Source organism: Struthio camelus, chromosome 1, assembly GCF_040807025.1.
Source record: "Struthio camelus isolate bStrCam1 chromosome 1, bStrCam1.hap1, whole genome shotgun sequence".
NCBI lineage: Eukaryota > Metazoa > Chordata > Aves > Struthioniformes > Struthionidae > Struthio > Struthio camelus.
This window is the reverse complement of record NC_090942.1, coordinates 8,193,907-8,220,110: the sequence shown is the minus strand read 5'-3', so window position 1 is coordinate 8,220,110 and position 26,204 is coordinate 8,193,907. Positions and strand designations below refer to the sequence as shown.

The window sequence follows — 26,204 nt, the reverse complement described above, 5'->3', positions numbered from 1 at the left end:
GAAAACAATACGTGACATAAAACAACACAACCTTGCTTCTAGTGAGGAAACCAGCCTGTCCAGGAAAGAACTTTCTTATCTCAGGATATTACTGAAATTAGGCCTCTGAGGCCAGCGGTTCTCAGAGCAATGATTTAAAAGTCTGTTGAGTTACACTCTGGTTGGTTTAAAATGGGGTGTCGGAATTAGATTTAATTCTAACTACACGGCTCAAGTACCAAGTGTTTTGAGGTTAAGACGTGGCGTTCTCAGCTTTAAAGTTCACCTGAGAGTTATTGCTTGATGTTGTAAATGGACTCAAGGATCGTAGGAGACGGTTTTTCATTTTAGCCCTGATACAAGCATTTACTTAAATGCTTGCTTATGTCACACTGAAATAAAAGGGATTTATGTACACGGTTATGTGCTTTGCTGAATCAGAGCATTTCTGCTGATTGCTGTTTATAGAAAGTGTGAGAAATAACCTGTGCAGATGTTTCTGGGTGATTCGGGAGCCTAAGTAAGGCTGGAAGGTGTTGCTTTTAGCCTTCAGGAAGCAAAGATCCCCTCGGCAGGCCAGGAATTCTTTTGTCAGCTCTCAAGACAAAACAGGGAAATTGCCAGGTCACCCAGCTTTTAGCTCTCTTTAACTTTTATCCCATCATTCCCCCGTCTGCATTTACACAATGGCAAGGCCACGTCTTTCACAGAGCGCTTCCGCCTTGGCTGACATGAAGTCAGGCGATACATACACACGACACAGATCTTTCCTCCTGCAGAGTCCGCCCCGCTGTGTCTGCCTCACTTCTCGGGGAGGACTCTTGCTTTCTAAGTATTTCAGCTGTCTTCTCCTCTCTTTCTGACAGCGAGTGTTTGCAGAAACGATTGCAACACTTGCTGCTGCCCCATTGCAACACGGCCTGTTGTGCAGATTCCCCACACGCCAGGTCCCATCAAGCAGTGTCAAGCTCCTCAAAAGGGAAAGGAGCACTCCCTTCCTGCAGAATAGGAGAGGGTTTTTAAGAGCTGTATAGGAGACTGTGGTTTCAGTAGTTTCATCTGCTTTCCCTAGTCTGTGAGGTAAGGACATTGATTTTTCAAGGGCTGCGATACAGAGGCTCACAAGGAAAGCCAAAGGCCTTGCATGTGAGATGTTTGACCGGCACTGCAAAACCTGTGGGAGATGCTACATAATCTTCAATATATTTTTTCTGGCCCTTCCTCCTGCTATTTACTGTGCATGTATTTCACAGAGCTTCAGAGCATTTCTCTAACATGGAAAGTCATGCCGCATTAGAACCTGGTATCTAGCCATCAGCTATTGCCCTGCTAACTTCTCTTTGCATCTCCACTATCCACATTTGCAAGATCTCTGCTGAGCCCTTGTTTTTGGCTGCAAAGTACAAGTTGCCATCAAGCTCCCTTCCCAGGAAGAATGCTCCTATTTCTTTGGAAACATGTTATTTCCTCTTCAGAAGTGCTGCTGGAAGATGGCAGATGCCTGAGGGTATGGCTGGGAGATCCTTCCTAGGGAAAAGCCAGTTAACTTACAACTGACATCTCCCACTCCACAGCACCAAATAGCCTTTCCAATAGGAAGTCATCACATACACAAATAAAAAGTGGTAAAAATATTGTCCATTGGGTTCCTATGGATTGCAGTGATAAACATGTGCACTTTCGTACCGTCTTATTTCAGAAAGTTCAGACCAGGTTATATGCTGTGTCCCTAACCTTTGTAAATAAGACAGGCAGTATAGACCTATTCTTCCTATATTGCCATGAGCCTCATACCAAATTAAAATAATTTTTCTCCCTCTTGAAAAGAATTACAAACCAAACTTTCCAATATTGTTCCAGAAAATACTCATTCTCACAAAAGGCAGAAATGAGAACCATATTCAAACAACGTAGATTGTGCTACAGTCCCTCAGCCTCATGCTCTTCACGACTGTCTCCTTGTCCTCAGAGGCTCAGGTGGAAACTAGCCTGTCTGAATTTGGCCCTTTCTGGCAAAAAGGGAAAGCAGTGGAAACGTCTGAGCCTGGGGCTTTGAGTTTGGAAAGCAAGCAGGCATGAGCAGTGTTTAAACTATGCTGAAGCACATGCCAGAACAGGGATTGCAGGGTGGTGCGCAGGCTCCCTATCTGGGAAGGATGAATCATATTTGCACCAACCGTCATCTCGTTCTCTTTCTTCAGGGCTTGTTCCCATTGAGTCACAAACAAAGGATTTCAAAAATAATTAAGCCACTGGGGACAGTATCCACTAGGCAGAGCCTGCTTCCTGGCCATCTGGGTGAGGGATACGCTCCTTCTTTCCACTGAGAGCAGTGCTAGCCCCGGCAACGTCCCCTCTCCCCGCTCCTGGCCCCAGATACCCATGCAGGGCTCAGCCACTTGGGTCAACTCTTTGGCACCATCTGTGGAGTCACCCTCTTCCTCACCACAACCACTGTCAGTATTACTTATTAGGTGCTGATCAAAGCCAGCTGCTGGGGAAGATGCTCTATGAATACGTGGAATGAAAAAGAAAAATGGTCCTGTCCTCCAAGATCTTAGTGTGCGAGTGTAAGAGGCAACAGATGGGTACAAACAAGCAGAGAAACACAGGACTGGTCACTGTGACAGACAGCCATTTGCAAGGCTGGCCCTGATTCAGCAAAGCCAAGCAGTGTTTCATGCACAAAATAAACAGAAACACACTGCTTTTTTCCTCTGTCTCCTTACAAGTTTAAGAGTTGCCAGGATGAGAAGTCAGTAAGAAGCCATCAAGTGGGAGCAGCATGTTCAATCTAATAGTTTATTTTAATCAGAGGACTGTCACCTCTCTCTGTCTCCTTTCAGTGGGTCTGTCCAAAGAGCAGGCAAAATGGCATAGATTTTTGTGTATTCAGTACAGTAACTGCCTTCTATACATGCAGCAAGCATTTGGGAAATATTCACCCTCCAATTATAATTTATGGTTTGAGTCATGGAAGAATACACGGTATCCTCTTTATTTCTGCAGTCACTGGCTAATGAAACGTGCCGTGGATATTTATAGAACTGCCATTGTAAATAGCATTTGCGTTTGGTGCCTTTGAGTTATTTAGTATGACGGTGCTTTCACCAAGAGGATTTCTTTCATTTTTGAAAGGGAAAGGTTCCCTTTGGAGCCGTTTCTTCCTGTTGTCTTTCTTTGCTGCATTGGTTGTAACAGCTCTGTGGACAGTTAGTGATAATTTAGCGGCAAAACGCCTTGCATCCAGGGATTAGCTGAGCATGGTGTGGGTTTTTGAGCTGTGTCACAGGCAGTTTGTAGGATTCTCCTAGCCAATGTTTGGAGTTATGGCAAAGACGAATAGAGAGGAGGGACGTCACCAGAACGGTTCGTGTAAGAGGGCAACACAACTGCCAGTCTGTCTTTCCTTTATGTAAATATTTGGGTAGAAGCCTCCAAATGAGACTTAAATCTGGTGCTTAGGACACAGGTAACTAGAACATGCTTTCTTTGTACAAAACAGGTAAGACCCAGAAGAGCCAGTGAACACCCACAAGAGATGCTTCATTTCTGTAGCAGTCCTATATTCAGAGTGAACGAGTGTATAGCGCAGCCTATGCTGCCACCGATGGATCTCAAAGCATTTAGCAAAGGAGGTCAGCATTTTGCCAATATTCTAGGTGCAGAAACCAAGGTGCAGAGAAAAAGAGCATGCTTTGTATACGGTCACCCTTCAGTCCGGGTCTCCTGAACACGAATCTAGTACCTCATCCACATAAACACATTGCTTCAGCTCTACACATGCCTTATAAGTACCATCTGTGCTTGTGTACTGGAGATATATTATCCCTAGTCTTCACATATCCATGTGCATAAACGATATGACTTTTTAAAAGCGCTCACGTTCAGTTTTTCAAGCACTCTGGGGTCATGTTGCACGTGCAGGCACTAAAATAAGTGGCAGATTTTCAGAAGAATGTGACGTACTGAACTGTTTTGAAAAAATCTGTTATGTATTTTGGTGCATAATTTCCATGTGAGTTCGTGATAAGTCTGGCCAATGAAGTGCATGTGGCCTATATTCACACATGAAATATGGAGCGCTCTACCATATGGATGAACTGCCAGCACCAAGGAATTTGTAACACAGTCCCACCTCTTCACAGTTAATGAAAAGCATCAATAATTTGGGGATTAACATGGTTGTTGTGGATACAGCATCCTGGCTCCTGTATGAAGGGTTCTCCTGGTCCGAGCACTAAAGCCCAGCTTCAGGCATGAGAAAACCAAGCAGCATGAGATGAGCAAGCAGCACGTTCGACTGATAAACTGATTTGGGAATTTTATCCTCTAACTTTAAAAGTCTGAAAGTTAAGTAGTGTAAAGTTAGATTCCCGTGGCAGTCAATGGAGAGAAACAGGCATGTCTGCTCAATTTAGGATGCACAGGATGAAGTCTCTCCAGGGTACCTCTCTCTACTTTGATCAACAAGGGGGTCTAGATGGTTAAGTTAAATTAGACACCTGGCTTTTTACTTTCTGGAGTTAGAGTAGCTGAATTTTGCCCTCCAGAGGGAAGCTGGGTGTCCTGTGAGGATACAAGAAGCCGCTGTCACTCACTGAGCTCACAGTGAAGCCTAGAAACTCAAGTGATCAGGAGCAAACTCCTACACTGCCCTTCCTCATCAAGCGTCCTTGTCTTCTATTAACAACTCTGCCCATCGCTTCTTCTCTCTTTGCTTGGATGTGGTTTTCCATGGTGAAGGGAAGGCCATACCTTTGTGCCTCTTAGCTTTCAGTTCTCCCATGTCCTTCTCTGTGCGAGAACCTCAGGAGCCGAAGAACCTCGTTTTACTCTTTGTACACTTCCTCCATCTAAACTCTGGTGCTGCTGAGTTCTTGTTTAATTACCTCCTGCTCCCACAGTCACATATGTAGGGATTTGGTATTGATTTCACTTTTCTGGTAACACAGGGGTTCCTTGGCTTGTCCACCAAGAGCTTGCCAAAGTCTCCTCACAGTGCAGCAGATAGTGCAGAATAGCAGATTTGCAAAGTGTCAGAAGCAGCATCTTTCATGGAGACAGACTGTGCTAAATCAGTTCTTTCTCGCTGTGCCTTTTTCTTGCTCTGACAAACTAGCCAAGTTTGTATTACTCTGATGACAGAAAAAAGCACATAGTGTGGGCTCCAGACACCTGCTGGAATAATAAACCAGACGGGAGGGAGGGAAGAAGCATCATGTTTTAGCTTATATAAAGCAGGAAGTCTGTCTTTTATTTTCTTCTTTTCTTTTCTTTTCTTTTCTTTTTTTCAGAAAGCTTCTTTTATTTCAAAGGGAAGTGGTAACCACCATGGCTGGACATCCTGCCTCTAAAAAGAAATGCTGTAGCAGATTGCCATCCATTTATATTATGGCCCCTCTCAGCTTCAAGGTATCAGCACAGACAAAACTTGGAGCCTCCTATTCCACAGCAACAGGCTCCCCCTCAGTCCTTGTGGGTCCCTGGGGCAGGCATCGGTTGCAGTCCTGGGTCTCCATCCCCCGGCTAGGAGCATCGGGCCGTGCAGTGGTGATGCAGCCTCTCCGCTCTCTCAATAGCACTTCACTTTATTCTGACGCTTCACGTTACTGGCCTTTTACTTTTGGCATTTCTTTAGACAGCCAAGGCACTAAGAGGATATGAACTACAGATTGGAGAACTATGGAGAGCTAGAGAAGTTTAATGTGGAAAGCAAGCCTTTTCCTGCAATGCTAAAGCAGAAAGTCAAACATTTCATAAAGCTTTTCCTACTCCCCCTTTTGCCTTTAGTTTTCTCACTTCCACTTTGCTGTAACCGATCAAGTATAACGTGATGATGCAGGAAAGCTGGACTATGTTGCTGTCTCTGTCATGGCATGTTGCTTCCGTGATCAAGTCACTGCTTTGTTTCCTGCCTTGGGTATACTCGTATTAAAATCGGAATATCAATGCGCATTCACCATCTTAGGGATGCTGCAGATGTCTGACAGTAAGAGGCCTAGAGAGACACAGAAACAGAGCTTATCAACTCTGAGTTTTCACCTCCCATTTTATCTATGGCACTGTTTGGTGTGGCACTCAAGGACAGTCCTGCATAGAAAACTTAATGGTTTCTCATATTCTGAGAAGGGCGAAATTTTGCAATTTCCTTCTGTCAGGGCCTCAGATGGCAAGCCTCTTGTATATCTTTACAACCAAGCTGCAAACCATTTAATACAAACAGAGTTCATAGAGAAAAATCTCACTCACCAAGTAATGCACCCTATGAGAAGCAATATTTTGTATAACATAACTTACAGAGGAAACTCTTGTAAGAAGACAATTTATTGCCATGGCAGTAACTGGCTGACATTTATGAGAAGTCTTGTTTTACAAGGCTTTCCTTTGACTTGAACACCAGGGTTCCAGTTGTGCTTACAGAAAATGAAAAGGAAACCGATATTATTTAGTGTACATGATATTCCAGAGACATTCCAGTGTAAGTAACCATGTGGGTACAGGCTGCTTGGACCACATGGGCTTGTACGTGTCCAGGGCTGTAAATCTGAGGCGAGTCGCTGGTTGAAAGGAAAAGCTAGTTTTCACTGAAGTTGCCTCATAATAAACTCTCTGTCTCGTCAGGCCAGCTGGAGGCTCCTTAATGCTGCTGGTACAACTGGCTTTTACCAGGGGGAGGAAGCGGGGGCCAGAGCAAGGCTAGGTCTGTCCAGGAAGAGGGATGTGGAACAGAGCTGGCAAGGACAAGGACAGGAGCACCCTGGAGAGCTGATTTGGCTCTCTCGCCGAGAGCTGGCGATAGCTGGGGCGAGGGTGATGTTGCTAAGGACCTGGCCAGGCCATGTCTCACAGCAGCAAAGGCCAAGCACCAGCCGGGACTTCCAGGGCTCTCGCACAGGCCAAGTTGGAGGTGGGAGAACAATCACTTGTCCTCAACAATGGTCTCCTTCACTTGTGCCTGTGACTGCTCCTGGATCTGAACTTGTTGGGCACTGTCAAACTGCAGGAGCGTGTGATTTTTAACTCACAGGACTCACATCTGAAAGCAGAGCTGTCCTCAGTTAACCCTCTGAGCCCAAACATCCCAGCTCCCAGTAAGGCGGCTTTGGGTCTGAAAGCCAGCTCAGATGTCGCCGGTGGAAAGCAATGATTGGTGCAGGCAGGAGAGCTCCGTGCGCTGCGACGTTAGACCGTATCCACCCTGGCAGGCTCTCGAGGAGCCTCTGTTTTGTTTTGGCAGTACTTTAGGACTTGTCATGGCAAGAAATAGCATTGCATTAAGCAGAGGATCAGTGTAACACTAAGGAATGTACCTGGGCTGGAGGGTAGAGTGTTCCCTGGAGCTGTCTGTCAGGTCGCAGCCACCAGCGCTGCTGGGGGCTTGCCGTGCGTGACAGTGTAGGGAGGATAGACGGTTGGGGGGTTGCCTTTGCGCTGCCTAAGTCGTGCTGAGGAAGAGATTTCCCAGAGCAAAAGAGGCTTAGAAGGTACATATCCCATTAGCAGATAGTGGGATTGCTGTCTTTCTTAGGATTGTGTGTATGCATGCTGAGGGGCTTTGCTGAGCTGGAGTTACACCTACTTTACGGTGCTCTGTGCAAGAACAGAGTCAGGAAAGGCCTTGACTGACTGTAGAGGAGTTTCTTCAGGCCACGGTTCATGGTATTTCTTTCCACCCCAATCTACAAGACCTTGGAAGAAACAGTCTTCTACACATAAAAGTTTTATTGATAGTATCCTACCTGTTAAGGTTTGAAATAAACTATACAAGTATGGAAGCACACCTTTGGGCCAAGATGGTAATATTATGGGCAAGTCCTCTGGTGCACCTCAAGGAGGACAGCTCTCAGGTGTGTACAAGCTACAGTGAGTAGGGCCCAAACAAGTATAACTCCAGTGAGAGCACCGTTAGCTTTATGCCAGGGAGGAGCCTCAGTTGCAGCCTTTTGAGTTATCTCAGAGATGTCTGAATCATTGCTATCGAGTATTGAGTTTTCTGGAAACTTGTCTGGATGTTTCCTCTGCTGGCCAAGGCAGCTGTGAAGATGGAGGCTATGGTACGAAATGTCAGGGCCTCTGTGCTGTGAACAGTCTCCCGGGCCCCATTCTTCACACTGCAACAACCTCCTTCCTGAAGCTGAGTCCAAGTGGACACCACACGCCACTCCGCGACAGCTACTGGGGGTGATTTTTCTTTTTCCCCTTCCAGTCTTTTCTTTTCCTGGTGCCAAGGAAGGGGTGAGGCGGGGGGAAAGCTGAAAACAACAGAGTGACTGAAGGCCTTTAGCTTCTGCCAGGGAGCTGTGTCGTGCGGTCGCTGCATGCTCACCCTGCTCGCCAAGTGGGTAAAGTGACTGTCCTGAAGCACGTTCCTCTTCTCTCTTGCAGATGACGGAGGGCCGCAGATGCCAAGTGCACCTCCTGGATGACAGGAAGCTGGAACTTCTCGTTCAGGTAGGAAACACGTGTTCAGCAATGCAATGGCTTGTTACAGCTGTGGATGCCGGGGGGAGAAAAGGGTTTGCAGAGAGTTTAGGCAGCAACATCACGCTGCGGTTGCATGCAGAGCTCAGGGGAGGCAGGACTGCAGAGGGGAGAGGATCTGCAAGGATGGATCTGCAGGGAGGGCCGGGGGCTTATTCGCGCCATGGTTTGCCTTACGCTGTGCCAACACAGTCCCAGGCACCAGGGAGATGCAAAAGCAGCTCAGGTCACTTGTGACAACGCTACCTTATTACTTGGCTATTTTCTGAGGCATTGATTGCCAGCACAAAGAACTGCGCCATGTCTCCCCAAAATACCTGCAGCCCATCATTTTGTCTGTTCGTTCACTCGTCTTTACTTGCCACCCAAAATTGCTGGCCCGCCATGTGGGACAGCTGTCCTGGTTGTCACCAGAGGTAGCAAGGCCCCCCCACCAACGCGGTGCATCCTCGATGGGCAAAAGCCTGCAGATGGCGGTGGAAAGGGCAGGCAAACACAAACATATATTAAAATAAGTCTGTGCTCCATCTTCCTTTTTATTCCTTTAAAAAAAGGGAGGGGGAGTGGATTAGGAAAAGTTTGAATCTGGTGCTAGCCGTGTAATGATGGGGCTCATGGAAGCTGCCCTCCTCCGAGCCTTTCTAACAATTTTGGCTCTTTTCTCAGAGATCACCAAGGGGTTAATAGCAAGAATTAGAAGAATGTCTTTTCTTTTACAAATGCTGCTGGGCCTGGCCAAGCAGCACAAGAAACAGGAAATGAAACTTCCCATCACACTTGAATTACCAGCCGTTGGCTGATAAACTCGGGGCAGGCAGGATCTTACTCCAGCAAACGGCAAAACCTGAATGGGGATTTCTGAAGGCAACTTGAATCACAGGAAATGCATTTCAGCACTGCTTTCTGGAAAGTTGCTTAAAAAACACCAATAGCAAAATGTTAACGGATAACATTTTTTCACGTGCTTAGTCACCGAGCGGGCTAAGTCCCTCAGCTTTCAGAGACGCGCAGCATACGCTTGCTCTGTACACTCAGGGATTGCCCAAATAGCTGTGAACAAGCTAGGCCAGGGCTAGAAGGAGAACGGCAAAATCGGTAGGACTGATCAGTTTAACCAAAGCACCGCACTGATGCTGCGGTGTCGCTGCAAGGTTAGGATCCCTGCCGAAGCTGGCTCCCGGATCTGCAAGGCTCAGCAGATCGCTCAGGGGAGGTCAGGACCGGTTGCATGTTGAGCCTGTAGGCATGTCCTTAAACACCAATTCTCTTAATCAGAATGGTATGAGACTTGGATTCCTATTTCACGTAAATGCCGGTGAAATTTTTACTAGTTCAATGAAAATGAGTTGGCTCTAATAAAGCATTGCTCGTAATAAGAATAGTCACAGTTTGAAATATACTTCTGGACATCTATTTGAGCTGACAATCTGACCAGTCTGCTTATTTGGGGTTTTTATCGATAACATTTTGGTTACAAGAAAGCTCATGAAAGAAAGCACAGTGAACCCGACAGCTGAGGAGACTGGTTTTGAAAGCTCTGTATCCATTTCTGAAGCTATTACATGAGTGAGCAGAAACAATATCATGTGTTTTGTCTTAAGTGTTTGATCACACCTTCAATGGGAATTTCCAGTGATCAATATAGGAAGTAAATTGCTCTGTAAATCACGCTAACTAGTTTGCAAGTGACCCATAGCTGAATTTTATTTATACAATAAATCGTTTCACTGTTTTCAAATAACATGTGAATGGGGGAAAGCCGGAAGGTGATTGTGAAAAATTCATGCCCATAAAAAACAGTAACCTTTGCTACATACAGGTTGACCCAGCTCTTTGCACAGCACCGTGCCTGCATATACATAGGATTGTCCACTGAGGGATCTCAGCTGCTTTTCTGGTTAAATGAGGCTCTTCAAGGTTATTTGGTAGATTGTATTCATGGAGATGGTAAATAGATCGCTTTTGGGTGGAGCAACGACAGAGGAAGAGGATGTTTGGATTCAAATTGTGCCTGTGCTACTGATCTTCTTTGGGAAGGTGGGTGAAATGCTCTGGGTCACTAGGTCTCAGCTGGCCTGCCTATAAAGCTCAGACAAAGCCACCAGCTTACTGGTGGCCTTATGGCTGCCCCTCTGAGGGCAGAAGAGTGCCGCTGCTCCTCGTGTGAGTGGTGCTTTCTCCAGGGAGGCCCCTGAGCAACCCCCTCCCTCCAGGAGCAACATGCACTTGGCCAGGGCAAATCCCACCAGCCAGTCCTTACTGTTTGGGGCTTGTGCTGAGATCTGAGATAAAAGTTGCTTTGTAAGTTCTGGGTAGCATTATTTTTATTATTACCTTATCTCACAGATGAACTGAATCAGAAGCTGTAAATAAAATGTTTATTCAATTCGGAGCCTCTGGCTGTGACTTCAAAGCTGTATTTATCTGTGGATATCTTGCCATGAGCTGAAACTAAGGGCTGTTTTGCTTAATGTTATATGCCTTGAAAGAGATTCTTCATAGCTGTGTTGGTCCTTAGCAAATAGATCTGCGTTGCCTTGAATTGCTCATGAGCGAGGCTCCCAAATTCTCATGTGAAATTTGTCCATTCCCACCAACCTCAATCTTCTCCATAGCAAAGTTCACACTCCTACGGCAAGTTTAAAAGTGACCGCTGGGAATCAGTAGAACTGACTACTCTCCAGTAAATGAGGCCAAGATAATATTATCACCTGGATCTGGTTTTACGCAGCCTTGCAGCACTTGCGTGTGTGGGTGTACCAAGTGCCCAGGCTGGTGAGGGATTAGGGATCCTGCTGCTTGAATGGGAAGTGTCTGTATGTTGCTGTGGAAAAAAAGGAAAAGAAGCTGAGTCAGATGGGTCTAGGGAGATGCGTACAACTCCCTTCGCATGGGTGCAGGATGGCTCTTGGAGCATCTTGAAACTGCTTAGGCCGGTGTATTCCTCTCTCACTGCCTCAGGTGCTGCTGGGCACAAACAGACGCATCGGGGAACGATCAGGGTGTTTGCAAAGAGGAGCGTATTAAACAAAATGTGTCCCTTTTTGTCTGTGGATTAGCTGTGATCAGACTCGGGGGTTTATGAATATGTTGTTCAAAACATATCAATTTATGGTTAATGAGGACCATATCGCAGTCTGTAGGGGGATGGCAAGCCGTAAGTGCGCTCCTGTGGTTGCTTGGAGGAGTCTGTCTTGGCTCTGTGTGACAGCTCGTCCAAACCGTATTGAAATGTTTCGGCACCACAAATTTTCTCCCAAAACTACAAAGATTTCTCAGGCTGGTCACACAGATATCTCCGGTGGGACCACTCATGCACATATGTTTTGTTTTCATTAGTGATCCCCAAAAGTGAGATTCTGGCTCAAAGACAGCATTTATAACCCCTTCTGTGAATGCTGGCTTGCTTCGGTCTTGGCACATAACGTGAGGGCTTGGAGTTACCACCATGGTGCGAGTGCTCCTGTTTTCAGTCAGTCGAATGATCTCGACTAAAGCCTTTTTCTCCCCAGTCGAGTGGCTGCAGAGTGGTACAGCAGCAGCAGAAAAAAAGTAAAAACACAAGGTCTGCGGATAAAAGAAAGCTCACCGCAGTGTGTTTTGTCAGATAAACACTGAAATTCAGAAAGTCTAATCATAAACTAGACAGAGTATGATCATATGGAAATCTCTCCCTGAGGGTGTGAAACTCAAAGCCTATTTGACTTGGGATTATGAAGAGGAGTTGCATTTGGGATGTATTTCATTTGACAAATGCCTGTTGATGCTCTGTTGTGTGTGGCAAGTTTATATAGGATTTTTTTTGACAGCATTTTCTTTCTGCGAAGCAGCAGAGCCTGGCTCCTTGGATCTTCTTACACTGTTTTTTTTCCCATTTCTGTTTCTGTTTGATGCATGTTTAGTTTCTAATGCAAGTTTTTTAGGAAAGTGTTTGGCTTTATCCAGTTAATCCTTTTCAGTGAGCAAGTCCTCCTTTGCTGCGTCTGGAAAATGGATTTGTTCACATTCCCCAGTCTTAGACTTGCTATCTGTTATATTATTTCCGTGCGGCTGTGTATCATGTGTCTATTGCACATGAAAGGTTCGTGTTGCTTTATTGGAGAGTTTTATGTAATTGGCAATTCGTTCCTTTTCATGTAGGGTTTTATAAACATCGCTTTTTATGCGCTGGTTGAATCATGCGGCCTGGCTCGCTCCCGTTCTTGCTTCTGTGCAGGCTGCCTGCGCCTGTTGTCTGACGGCAGCTCCGAAAACTGTCGTCTGAAAGTGTTAAGCCTCCTCATTTTTTCTCTCTGGAAGAGTTATTACAGAAGAAGAGCTCATCTGAGGCCCATAGTAGAAGTGGCTGTGGAGTCTGGAGGGCTCTGAAATTTTGGTTGAAGGAAATACTGGGCTTTTTATTTCTAACTTTCCCCCTAAAGTGTGCTGGGACTGTATTTGGAGGAGATGATAGGCAGGGTCAGGCTGCCTCGGGGTGGATGGATGAAGGACCAGGAGCAGGTGGTGCACAATGGCATGGGGTCAGCACCGTACTCGTCCTTCAGTGTTTGGGCAGTTAATCCTTTTGCATGTCCGTGTTAACACTTTTTAACAAACTCTTGCTGCCCAAATAACAAAATATGCTCACAGCATTTCTATCTCCCAGCTGCAGTGGAGGCACATCCAAAAACGTGTAAACAGTAGTATGTGTACAAGCACTGCCAAAATTAAGGAGATGTGCAGAACACCCTTTTGCAACCTGTTTGCCTTGCACAGTGAGTCTGCTCGAACTGTTTAGGAGTCTTTGGAGGGCCAGGACTTGTCTCTGCCATGCCTAGCATGCCTTGTCCTCTCGTCAGCGGGAACGGCTTCCAGCCAGACCGGGAGACGTTGGGAGCTGGGATACGTTGGGAGCTGGGAGCCAACGCTGGGTGTATGCTGAGGCGCCTCAGGGGCTGCTGACTCACTGCGGGGATGGTTACCACCAGCTCAGCCGTCCCAGTGGAGATATGATCAGAGCACACAGTTGTCCCTCGTGCCACGAGGCTTGGCCGCTCTGGGGCCAGGCTGAGGCATGGCAGTTACTGCCCTGGGGCAGTAGATACGATATTTTTGAGGAGCAATAACTTGCTCAATTATTAGCGCTAAAAATGGCAAGAGGGGAAAAGTAAATGTTCCCCCGTCTTCAAAAGACGTTAGAGTTTTCCTAATCTTTTCAGTATTGCTCACGGTCAGGAAAGCTCAATCAGCTGGGCTTTACCTGCGTTTTGCTGTCTCACTTTTGTGTTGGAATAATCAGGGCAGCTACTGGGGCTGGCACAACGAAAATATTGCAGAAACTTCCCTTTTGCCTTTCCTTTGTACTGAGGATGGCACCTACCTGCCCTTGCAGAGAACCGCAGCAATACACCCCAGCCTCAACAGACACTAAAATAAGCCCCAGGAGGGGCTGAATCACTTCTGGGTGGTGACAGAGATTGCAGAAAAGTGGGTGCCAGCCCTGCACCCTGTCTGCTTCCCTGCTGAAAGTGGGTGCCAAGTGCCCCGCCACGGTCAGGATGGGGCTACAGGACTTGGTGGCTCTTTAAAAGGATAGGCTCCCAGACTGATGCAGAAACACAGCCACGCTGCCCTGACCGTAAATGGAGAGGTTTGGGTGTCAGCAGCCATCCTGGCAATTTGAAAGAGTCATCGCAGTTCCCTGCAGCATTTGCAGGCTCGACTCCAAAAGTGCTTTTAACCATCGCTGTGGAGGGAAGCAGTCCTGGGCTGGGACCAAGGAGGCAGGCGGGGGTGAGAAGGTGAGTGCTGCCCTGACAGCTCTGTGGCCAGCAAAGTCCTACTGCAGGGCTGGGGCAGCCAGGATGGGGCTTGTTCTGCTGCTGCAGGGCGAGCAGGGAGCCACGGTGTGAGCCCTAGTTCTCCTCCATGAATTATAAGCAGCTCTCCCAGGGGCAGGCGGATGGGTTAACACTGGGGTAACGCGTAAGGAATATGTCTCAAGTGCCCAGATGTCTCAGATTGCTCTTCCCACGGCCAGAGCCCCCCCTCGGGGGTTGATGATAAAACTCTATATACCCGTCACAGGATCTGTGCAGCGGATATACTGCTGGGGCTGCTCACAGGGCTTGTCTTGGAGTGCATGAGGATCTGGGATCTTCTCTGCATCTCCTCTTCCCATCTAGCCTCTGGGCACCCCCAAAGAAGCAGCCTAAGAACCCAAGGAAGCAATTCCTCCTCTTTATGCAAGAACTCACCATTGGCTTCATAGGTATCCCCCAGGTGGCTTTCTGGTCGCGTGTTGGTTTGTCACTCCTCCTCAAAGTGCCCTTCCTCTAGGGCAGACACATAATTGGAGACCAGATTGACCTAAAGTGGAGTTTTCTGCTAGGAAATGCCTTGCACTGAGACAATGTGCAAAATTTGTATTTGGGTCATAATTCAAACTAGGCCAGAGCTGAAAGAGTGTTTCCCTACATGCTGGAAAGGAGGCTTTATTTTCCCTAACTATAACACTAAGTCTCCTGACTTCAGAAACAAATCCTGATTTACTATAGTGAGAGTAAGACTGTAGTCCAGCTCAAGAAGCATTTGGAAAAGTGCAAAGTAGATTTCTGAGCGCCTTTGACATTAAAAATTACTGAGATCAACAGCTTTGCATTGAGCTGGGAGTCTTAGAAGGATCCTGCAAAGCAGTGTCTCAAGTAGGATTTGCATCACCGGCACAAACCATATGATTCCCCCTCAGCAGCCCGTCACTCTCGGAAGATTAACTGTGCTCAGCTCTCTCTCTTCTGGGCAAAAGACTCTTTCCTGACCTTTTACTAATTCACTTGTCTCCATCTGAGAGTTTTGATTGTCTCTAGTGTAGCGAGCATGACTGCAAATGGGGTAAATGTACTGCTGGGTTTGGTTGCTGCATGGTGGAAAGTCCCTATCACTCGGCTAGGGAGCCTGGCCCAGTGATGCTGTTGGTGCTCTGGCCGAGCAGCCAGTGAGCTATGAGTTAAGAGCTTTTCTGCTGAAAAGTTGACTGTTTACCTGAAAATAGTGTGCTAGGAAAATATGTTTAGCAGTGCTCTGAGGGGAACGTGGTGCTGGGAACATTATTGGCTTTCCTGATCAGCATGCCTCTTGTAGACATAGGCTCTGCACCATGCCTAGATGTTGCCTTAGACCAGATAAATGGATAAATGAAAAATGGACTAGGAGAGCCAGGTCTGTTTCCAACCTTTAGCCTGTCCTTTAGCCTGTAAGCTGTGTCAAGCTGCTCCGTTGACCCTTGATAAATGTCCTCAGAAGGCATCTGCTGCTGCCATTCGTGGCCTATTGAGCGTTTGGTGTAGGTCCGGAGGGCATAGTGGCAATGCCCAGGAGTCTCAAGCAGATGCTTGATGGCTGATAGAGACATATAGGAGAACCTAAATGTGGGGAGCAAGAGCTGCAGACCACCAGCAAACTGAAGGGAGATAAGAGCATTTCCTTGAATTTTTAATCCACATAGGTTTGCAGCTTCAGAGTCAGTTCTGGGCTTAGGCTCCAACGAACCAAAAAGCCAACACAGGTCAAGCCTGAAGAGGACAGTGTTTGCTAGGAAAAGCAAAAGGAAGAGCACAAGGCAGAAAAGAAAGAAATTCTGTGTGTACAGTTGAGGAGCAAACGGTTCAGCTTAAGACCTAAGAGTAGTTGCAAGCAGGGTGATGTATGTGCACCAAGAGGTGGCTAGACAGACCAATTCAAGGGGAAAGGATTGATTATGAGGGCAAAGCTGAAAGGCTCCTGGGTCAGGCTGCAAGGTGAGATGAGCACCTCAAAGGGAAATCCTGAGCAGGGCCCAGAAACTGTGGGTGGACAGACCTTTGTGGTGCGGAGCGGCTTAGCTCCGGCAAGAACAGTGCAACGGTGATAGCTCACAGCAGCTGGTCCAACCCCAGCTCCCGGAAGTGCTTTAGCACCGTGGTGAGGCTCCAGGCTCTCATAAGCTCCCAGGATGGTCACCACCTTCACTGGGGACGGAAATGACTCCTATGCTACAGGTGGCGCAGAAAGGACTGCCCTGCTGGAGGAGCCCTAAGGACAGAGATAGACAGGAGAGGCATTGGGGAGCAAGCTGGCAGTCACACTAGTTTTTGAGGTTCACCATGAGCAGGATTTGAAGAGGGACTGGGGTATGAGTAGGGTGCAAAGCACCAAGGCATTGATCAGCAGTGAGCCCAAACAGACAGGGGACGTGGAGACCCTCTAAAGAGAGCTGCAGAGAGGGTCCGTGCATGTGGCTGCGGTCATTCTGGTCGAGCAGCTCAAGAGAAACCTAGCCTGTGTATAGGGCAAGGCAAGACTGGAAATTAATGAAACCCAGCAGGGAGAGCTCAATTCCTCCAGATTTGCTTTTCAGCTGCCTGCGGGTAGGCATAGGTTTGGGAGGAGAATTAGCAGAAGATGGGACAAGTAGAGGCAGGGGGCAACAGCCGTTGGGAGCAAAGTGACCTTGGAGAAGGAGTCAGATGGTTTATAACTGACCTTGCGGCAGAGGGAAGGGTAGGGCAGAGAGGGACTTCTGTGTCCTTGGGAGTTTAGCTAGTGGGGAATCACTCTTCCTTGGCATGGCAGTGCTGTGCATCCCTTCCAAACTGCATGCTACTTTTTAAATAGAGCAGAGAGCAGGTTTCATCCTTGTCCTTTCATGCTATAAGACCCCTGCAAGTGAAACTGTATCTGTCATGTGCCATGTTAGCAGCCTCAGAGAATAAACCCCCAAGGTATCTGCTCGGGGTCTCCTAAGAATAAACAGGAAATAAAAACCATTCTCTTCCATGGAGTGAAATGAGAGGATAATTTCCAAGGTCCTGCATAATCAATATCCCTATTATCAGCCTTCCAGAATAAATTGCATTTAAACTAACAGGCTGGGGAGCTATCCATGAGCTGTCGGGAGGCAGATAAGCTGAAGACGTATGTTTATTCATACAGCATATGCTGAGAGTTGGATATTCTTTACAGCTGGCCAAATACGGGTGAAAATATTCGTGAATTTCTTTTCAGTTGTTCGGTTAAAATTTGTCAGATAGCCTTAGTGTTGAGCAAAGATGGAGCTTTGCAAACTTACTGGGAGGGCTGGTGATTCTCCCAGTAAAACATATGGCTTATGTTTCCTTTATCTCAAACTTATAGCGCGGTTGAGGGAAGAAAGCTCTTCCCTTTGTGATGTTCACTCCTAAAGTCTTGCAGAACAAGCTATTTAGCTTGTCCTAGTGACTTCCCACCACATGCACCAATACAGAAATTGCATATCCAGCATTTGGTAGATCTGTTATGGAGAAAAACGTCTCAGTCACAATTGCTCAGAGAAAGTCACACGACAAGTTCAAAAAACTCACTATTGTTTCTGCTTGGCTCAGCTGCTCTGTGACTTCAATGGTGCTATTATGCATGCTGGAGCAAACCTGCGAGCGGATGACGGCGGCTGTGAAATACGCTGCTGTCACTGCCGAACGCTGCTCCAGCTATGGGCAGCCCTGTGCCCTGCCCCCCTGGCCCCGGCCCTGGCTTATCTGAGCAACTTGGTGATTCAGTTTGTGTCGGGGAGGGATGGAGGAGCCAGCAGCGAGGTTCGTCTCGTTTAACCTGAGACACGTACAGCGTGGGCGTCTGCCTGAGCTGCTCTTTTGCAGGCAGCAGAGAGAACAGGGCACTTCCAGGGCACAGCCAAGCTCATCCTAAAATGGATCGTCTGAAATGAATCAATGCTCTGAAGGTGCCTGTTTCTCTCCTTGACTACAAAAGGAGTCTCCACTATTAGCTCCCAGATGGACGTTCATGCTGTAGGTGTTTAAGCATGGTCAGATCAATCCCTCTTCGGCTCCCCGACTCCCACTCTCATGTCCTGCTGCATGGGCTAGGAAATTCAAAGAGTAAATTCAGGTAAGAAAATGTTCAATGTTGCACAGGACAAAAGCTGCCTCTTCGGAGGCAATGAAATGGAAACAGAAAATTGTTTTTATAGCACATTTTGAGCGAGTAATTTTGAAAAATAATAATAACACGTGTACTGGATGATTTCAGGAGATATTGAACACTCTGGAACAAAGTAGCTCTGAAAAAAAGACTAACAAGGTAGCGAAGCAGATTAGTTTTCAATCCAAGGTAAAAAATTGTGCATTTCCAATCTGAGCTAGTGTTTCAGGATGGAAAGTTTCCCATTACTGCTGCCATCGGATTGCACAGCACAAATACCAGGTTGACAGTGAATGAGAGATGCCAGACTTGATTGTTTAAGCTGCGTTACTAGTTTATAGAAAATTGCTTTCCTTTCCTTTTCCCTTTCCTTTTCAAATACAAGTGGATGCCACTTAGACAAAAGATCTAAAATTACAGCTGAAAGGCTTTTCCTTCTGCATAGCGCAGTGAAAGCCTTGTCCATGAGTGAGGCTCTGGCTTCTGGGGTATTGCACATAACGAGCAAAATGGGTCTTAAACTATTAGCGCTTCATTGGGAAATGGTTTCCTTTGCCTTGGGACAGATAACTGCAAGAGGTGACAACCCGTGGGCACTCCGGTGGAGTGCTGCATCGGCGCGAGGAGAGCCAGGCAGCACACGGCCTGGGCCACCCTTCCTTAGGAAGCCTGGAAGGTGCTTCCATTTGGCCAGATGCACTTCGGGGTTCCCCAGTCCTACCCACCCCACCCTCTCCCTATACAATCCCTACCCGTTCCAGCTGAGCTGATCCAAAGTTGTATCAAAGTTGTCTCTGTTTTTAGGCCCAGTCTTTTTGGAAGTGGTGCAAAATGCTGTCACCAGTGATGGAACAAATCTCTCTTCCTCCAGCCTTTGCAAAATTTCGGGCATGCAGCCTGTCAGTCCTTCTGTCTTTATTTCAGGGAAGTACCTACTCATGATGCTTGACTAGAAGGGGGACTTTGAGAGATCTAATGTCGAAACAGATTTGTCTCTCTCTTTTGCGGTTTATTTTCCTGAATTCCCTCCTCTTCCCCCAGGGATATGTTAGCTTGCTGACTGCAGTGCTCCTGTGATTTCTCTGCCTGGAGAACAAGCGAGGCAGGCACAGCGTCCTGCTGCAAGCGCAGAAAAGCCGCCTACGGCATTTGTGTGCGTGCCCATGTGTGTGTGTCTGTGTCAGCCACGACACGGGATGTCATCAGAAAAAGCATCAGCTTTTCTAATTTTCAGGACAGAGGAGATGGCTCTTGGCTTATAATTGGGTCACATTAAAAAAAAAAAAAAGTATGACCTCATCATGAGAAACAAGACATGCGCTCATTCTCCCCTTACATTCCTCTCCTGACCTCTCCCAGAGAAGCGATCCTTTCAGATGAGAGGCTGTTAGTACAGCTACAATGGCATTTACTTTCCCATCTATCTGCACTCATAGCCAGTTCATCACCATTATGTTTGAACGATATCTCGTTTGTTATTACCTTTGCCATGAAAGTGCCCATATTTGGGCAGAAAGAAGTACAAATTTAAACCTGCCTTGGGAGAAACCTTCACTGTCTGCCCTGACTTTGAGGATGAAGCTATCGAGGTAACAGGTCAAACCAGACACTTGGAAATAGAACCGACAAAGACCCCAACTCTGGAAGCTGTTTAGCTTGGGAAAATTGATTTATAGCATGGATTTTGGTTTAGTGATTCGTCCTGTTTTCGGGCAGGACTTTCCTCTCTGCTACACTTTCCATCTCTGACATTCTTGTCAGTTATACAAAAATAATTCTTCCTTCGCAAGCAGACTGTAGGCCAGCAGTAACCTGCAGAAGAAATAGAGGAGGAGAACCCGGGAGACTTGGCTGCTGTTCCTACGCTGGTCATCAGCCTGCAGGGTGACATGGGGTCAACCACGACGTCTCTGTTTCCCCAGAAAATACTTTGAGTATGGCAGCTGGTGTGTTTTCTGTATTGCAGCACTTCGCAAAGGTCTCCCGTTCATAGAGCAGGTCTAAGTCAGGGGAGTTCCTGTAGGGGATTGGACTCATCTTGGGGTCATTTGGCATGTGGGTCAGATTGGAGCTCTTCAGGTCATTTGGCATTTTGGGCTACTCAGCTCAAAAAGGTTACCGGGCTGCAGAGGTACCTCAGCCTCTCAGGTGGTTACAGCGGAAGCTGCAGAAGAGCATGGGGTTTTGCACCAGGAGGTGCAGCACTGACTAGATGCGGCCTGACGAGATCATGAACGGGCCAATAACTTCCCGTTCATCTCTGCCCTCCTGGTTTGGCAGCCTACACTGTGTTAGATATGGCAGCCTGTCAGAGTAGATCCTACAGCGTCTCTAAGAACCGCTCGTCTCCTTTAAACAAAAAAAAAAAAGAATTAAAAAGATTTGCCTTTGCCATTCTTAAAAATAAAAATAAAATGAACCAGCTAAGCCATTTACACTTCATTTCCCCTCCTAGCTTTGAAGCTGAGATGAGCATTTCATGCATAGACTCACTCTGACCCACATGGCAATTTGGGAAATGCTATTGCACATGGTTCCCCTGCCTGTTTGATGCTTATTGAAGGAGACCGTCACTACATCCTCTGCGTTCGCTCATCAGTCATGTGTAACAGCCAAGACGTTCATGGGAAAAGACTCCAGAAAGCAGGGCTGGTGAACAGCTTAGAGACAAAAACATTGAGTGTTTTGACTGTGACAATGGGCTTTTCTTGGTTACTAGCAGGACTTTTTTCTGAATTAATTTAGTTCGGTTTTTTTGGTGACGTTTCAGCAGTAGATACCTAATGCGAATACTTTTCCACATAGACACTGCTTTTTACTGTATCTCCATCCCTATTATTAGTGGACAGAAAGTGAATAAGCCCATTTCTTCAGGTCTGGTCCAAGCCTCTGTTCTGCAGTTCTCTGATTTTTCCTGACTTTTGAGCACCCAGAGAGTTTAAACAGATAGGTTAAATGTATTAATGTATTCTAAAGATCAGGAAGCACCATTTCAAAATTTAGCCAAAATGTGTGCTGTTCTCCCGCTTCATTAGTGTTGAAAGCACAGGTGTCTTGGGGATTCCAGCGGGACACAGTATGTCCACGACGACGGGGAATCCAGAGCCGAATGTTTCCAGAAACTGGGGTGGTCGCTTCTTTATATCTCCAGGATTTTCGCAAAATAATTATTCAACATATTTCCCTGAGATTCAGATAAACTCAAAATCAGGCAACTTCTGTGTGATTCAGAGCTTGTCACAAACATTTTGCGCGGCTCTAGCTCCCAAGCTTTAAAGAATGGTTGTTAAGCACTTTGCAGTCCTTTCCCTGAAAACCAATATAGAGGCAGATAGCATGAATTATTTTTTATTTTCACTGTGTGGACAGTTGATCAGTGACAGATGTTTCTAATTGCATTAAGCAAGTGGAAATAATGAGAATTAGATAGCAGATTCTCCAAGAATTTACATTTAGATTGAGTTACACTTTGCTATTAAAAAAAGCAAATTCAATGTAGACACATTGGTTCTTCGGCAGAAATGGGAGCTGGTTATTTTTAATTATTATTTGATTATCTAAAAATGAGCTGTGTTACAGTACTTAAAAATATTTGACTCCAGCGGATGATTTAATACGTGTGCTTATGGCTCTCAAAAAAGCCGTGGAACAATGAAATCGTTCATCAGCAAACATTTCCTCCACCTCCCCATTACGTTCGTATTGAAAGGCAAATGAAAAACAGGAGACTCAGGAGTGCAACAACCCTATCTTACGCCAAATTCGACCCGATGTCGGGAAGGCCGTGACCAAGTGCTGCCGTATTGGGCTCAGTCGAACCGTCTGCATCCCTGACAAATTGAATTAAGTCGCATTGATGGAAGACAACCTGCACCACCCCCTGCAACACCATGCTATGCTGAGCTTGGCAAGAATTTCAGGCTGATTATCTCCCTGACCATAGGCGGCATGTAGCTGGTTTAGAGGCAGCTGAGGGAAAGTGGCTGTAGGTACAGGCAGGCTGGGCTGGGTGTCAGTTGGAGCAGGATGGGGTTCACACAGGGCTTCAGAGTGCAGACAGGAGCAGCATCTGCTGCCTCTAAATGACACATCTATGACAGTTACCTCCCAACTCATGCCAAGAGGAAATGAGCTGCGTTTCAAACCACTGGAGGTTTTCCTTTTGGGACTGTCTTAGAGAATTTTTTTTTTTTTTATCATCTCCTAGATTCAGCTTCAGACACAGAAATGTGTGAGTCCCCTGTCAGCAGAAAGGGGATTTATGTGCAGTGTGGATTCTGCTATGTTTCTGTTAAGTGCAGAATCCATGCTATAATATTTTTTTAACTAACTAGCTGGCTCAGTTTTTAATTTTTTTTTTTCTTTTGCCTAATGAGAGCCTTATCCAGAACTCCTTGAAGTCAGAGAGTCTATCAGCTTCAGATCAGATTTCAAATCACTGATTCATTATTAATTACACATCTGGGACTCCCTGTTCAAAGAGCTCATTGTTAAATAAATTCACTTTTAGACATTACAGACTTGGCATTCTTGTGCATTTAATAAAATTCTGGCAAACCGGCAAAGAGCCATAGGCCAACTTCTGTTCCGGTATTGATGGAGGAATCTCTACTGAGGAGCAGTGATTTACGCTATAAGCATATAACATCTCTTTGCTCTCACATGACCATTTGCTATCTAAGACCAGGTCTGCATTGAGACTTTTGCCTGCCTAGTGCTGTTGCTTAAGTCTGTCATTTCTCCTTTTATTTTTTCTTAACTTTTCCCTACCAGTGAGGGTTCCTTTGCGGATGCAGACATTGCAGGGCAAAACGTCCTTGCTGGCTAGTTTCTTTTCTCTTTGAAGTGCTACTGGCATCTTCTCCATGGGACAAACTGAAGCTATATCTTCAGAGCTTCCTCGAGAGAGCATCAGTGTAGACAGGCAGGAAAATGTTTTCCAGGTCCCTATGGCAAGTGCCATGGAAAATGTCTTTCCAAAGATATATAGCTTTTCCTTTATAATAATCTATATTATTATAGATTAATAACCTATCCTGAGTCCAGCTGTTGAGACATTCAGTGTGACCAAGGAGCTTGTCTGGAAGTTCTGTTTACATGTAGGAATATTGCTTTGTGGAGGAATATGTAGAAATAAAGATTTTCCTGTTGAAATCAGTTGCAAACCTCTCACTCAGCCTAGGCTCTAGATGAAAAAACAGTGCATATCATGGCATGATTTAGTGGCATAGGGTATTCTCACTCTGCAGCTGAAGTCACAGGACCCAGCAGTCCATACGGTTCCTTTCTATGCTGCAAGCGAAGATCTCCTAAGCTGCATTTGGCTCACCCTTTGCTTCTGCAGTGCTACCTAGGCGCTTAGGGGAAGGGGACAGGGATTAACCGTTTTTTCTTGTCCTGATGTGAGATCAGAGCTGTAAAATGGCTGAGCTGGTCTCAGTTAATACCAATGTCGGAAGAAACTGCAGGCATAGATTGTGATGACAGCTACCTGGTTTCTAAAGCTTTCACTTAATCTACAACTGCTTAAGTTATTTGGAAAGGAAAATCAATAGAAAGGTAGTTCCCACCATTTAAATAATGGAGCTCTGAATGTTTATGAGCAGCAGACATCCACCTCAGTCCAGGTCTTATTTTAAATGCAAAGTACAAAAATCACTACACAATTGCAGAATAGACAATGAAGCAAGAGAGGATTTGCATCACTGAGGGACCCTGAACCCTTCAGTAGTCCAAGCTAGTTCCCCTCTGCAAATCAGACATCTCTCCTCTTTTATCACAGAGAGGAACAACACTCTCTCTCTGCCCAAATTCACCTGCCTCAGATTTTTCTTTTTTCACCTGACCACTCGTAATGGCAGCATCTGTCAGACCCCCTAACTCCAGCTGGCTCGGCTCATGGCTTGCAAACCCCTGTGCTGTGCCATCATATGGCCTGCTTGATCTGCTTGTGGCTCCTCTGCAGTGTTCACAAACAGACGATGCCCAAATTACATCCATAAGACATGAAGCCTCTGGACAGATACACATGACACTTCAGAAACCTGACCACCTTTGGAAGTCAGTCGCAATCTCAAAATGGGAGTAGGAAAATTAAGACCAGATACAAACCTTATCCTCAAACTTCAGTCTGCCATTTCTGGCCTTTGCCCCTTCCTCCAGGCTTGGGGACACTCCTGCCCTTAAGCGTGGTAAGCAGTGGAGCCAGCAGGAGCATCCCTCCCTAGATCACTTTCTTTGACCCATGCTGTAGGCTCTTCATCCCCTTCCTTCTTCCCACATGGTTTACCATGCCGACATTACACCAGCCATGGGCCTACGATCATTCCTATTCACAAATCAGTCTGCCTTTGTTTGCTTTTCCCCCCCTCCCCCTTGGAAAAATCATCCCCAATTCTTCATAAAGTCTCCAAGCTTCTCCTTCCACGGTTCATTACATTTATTGGCTAATTCCACTATCGGCCAAGTACACGGGTCATCATCCACATTCACATGCGTTTACATTTTCCAATTATTTCCTCAGTGGCTGTTTATCACTAACAGTTTTTGCCCTGCCTGAGTTCTCTCCTAATCGGGCTATCTTATTTCTTCTTTATTTTTTCTGTGCAGAAAATAGATTTTTTTAATAATAAAAGAAATTCACTATCTCATCTGGTCTAGAAGCGTCATTCATTTCACCCTCCTCCTTTTTAATGGACCTATTTTATCACCAATGCTTCTTTTTACAAATATCAGGGGAAATAAGCTTTTCTTATCCCCCATTAATTCCTACGGTGAGCAAATATTATTTTGTTTTTTTTTTTCCTTACGAGCTGCGGCCAATTATCAGTATGCTCCTTTGTCTCCCTCTTTATTTATGGGGGTCACTGTGCAATGATGATGAGCCTACAGTCAGGAAATGAATCCCAATGTCAGAGAAGAAACTTGCCCCCTTCTTATCCACCAGCAGACTGTGCCTTCAAGGGCCTTAGTAAAAGAGCTGTTTGGAAGCAGAAGTGGTTGGACCCATTTGGGCAGTAGGCAGTCCTCAGTAGTGTACGAAGGTGATCCACGTGTTTCAGCCACACCGAGTTTTAGTATTCCCTAAATTAGTTTAGCAGGGGTCACAGGAGGGAGAACTGTTAAGGAAGGATTTAATAAGGTCAATGTACCAATCTTCAGATTTTCCTCAAGGAAATAGTCCCTTGCACAAGACACAGAACAGATGCACAAGGATTTTAACGGAGAAGCTTTGACATGAGTGGTAACGTCTGGGCTCACAGTTGCCTACAATGGATATAGTGATCTCTGTGCAAAATAAAAGGAGAAAAATCCTCATACGTTTTCTCATTTCCTACAGATGCCATTCATTCTCCTATCTGGTTTAGATGCAAGAAAGTAATGGCTCTCCTATACCAAATTTCTCAGAAGTGAAATTCATGAGTTCAGTCAGATCCCAGCATAGCTTAATAACAATTCCAACACAAACCTGCGCATCATTTGCTATACATGTCAAGCTGTCTAAAAAGAGCACTAATTGCATTTTTCCTCAAGTGTTAGGGGACCACTTAGTTTTATAAATCCACAGAAAATTCAGAGCATCTGGAGGTAGACGCAGGACTGGCCTGTGCTCAGCATTCCTCCATTGCAGCGTCTGTCCACTCCGTGAAATGCCCCATCCCCATCCTTTTTCTGTCAAATCACGCAACTGCGGCATGGGCTGACCAATGTGACTGATTGATGGAGATGACTGGCCGTGGCGACCCAGGCAGCTTCCTCACTGTGTCCTGAAGCATAGCTGGATGTGGAAACCTCTGCTTCTCAGGGAC

At 46.1% G+C, this 26,204-nt stretch overlaps 1 protein-coding gene across 8 annotated transcripts in view; it reads left to right on the top strand.

The window, feature by feature from the left end:
* FRMD4A (FERM domain containing 4A) overlaps nt 1-26,204 on the top strand; it is a 392,727-nt gene that overhangs the window by 245,007 nt on the left and 121,516 nt on the right. For all 8 annotated transcript variants that reach the window (XM_068915809.1, XM_068915878.1, XM_068915663.1 and 5 more), the window contains one exon: nt 8,368-8,433. In XM_068915809.1, coding sequence (XP_068771910.1) covers nt 8,368-8,433 — 66 coding nt within the window. The remainder of the gene's footprint in view (nt 1-8,367; nt 8,434-26,204) is intronic.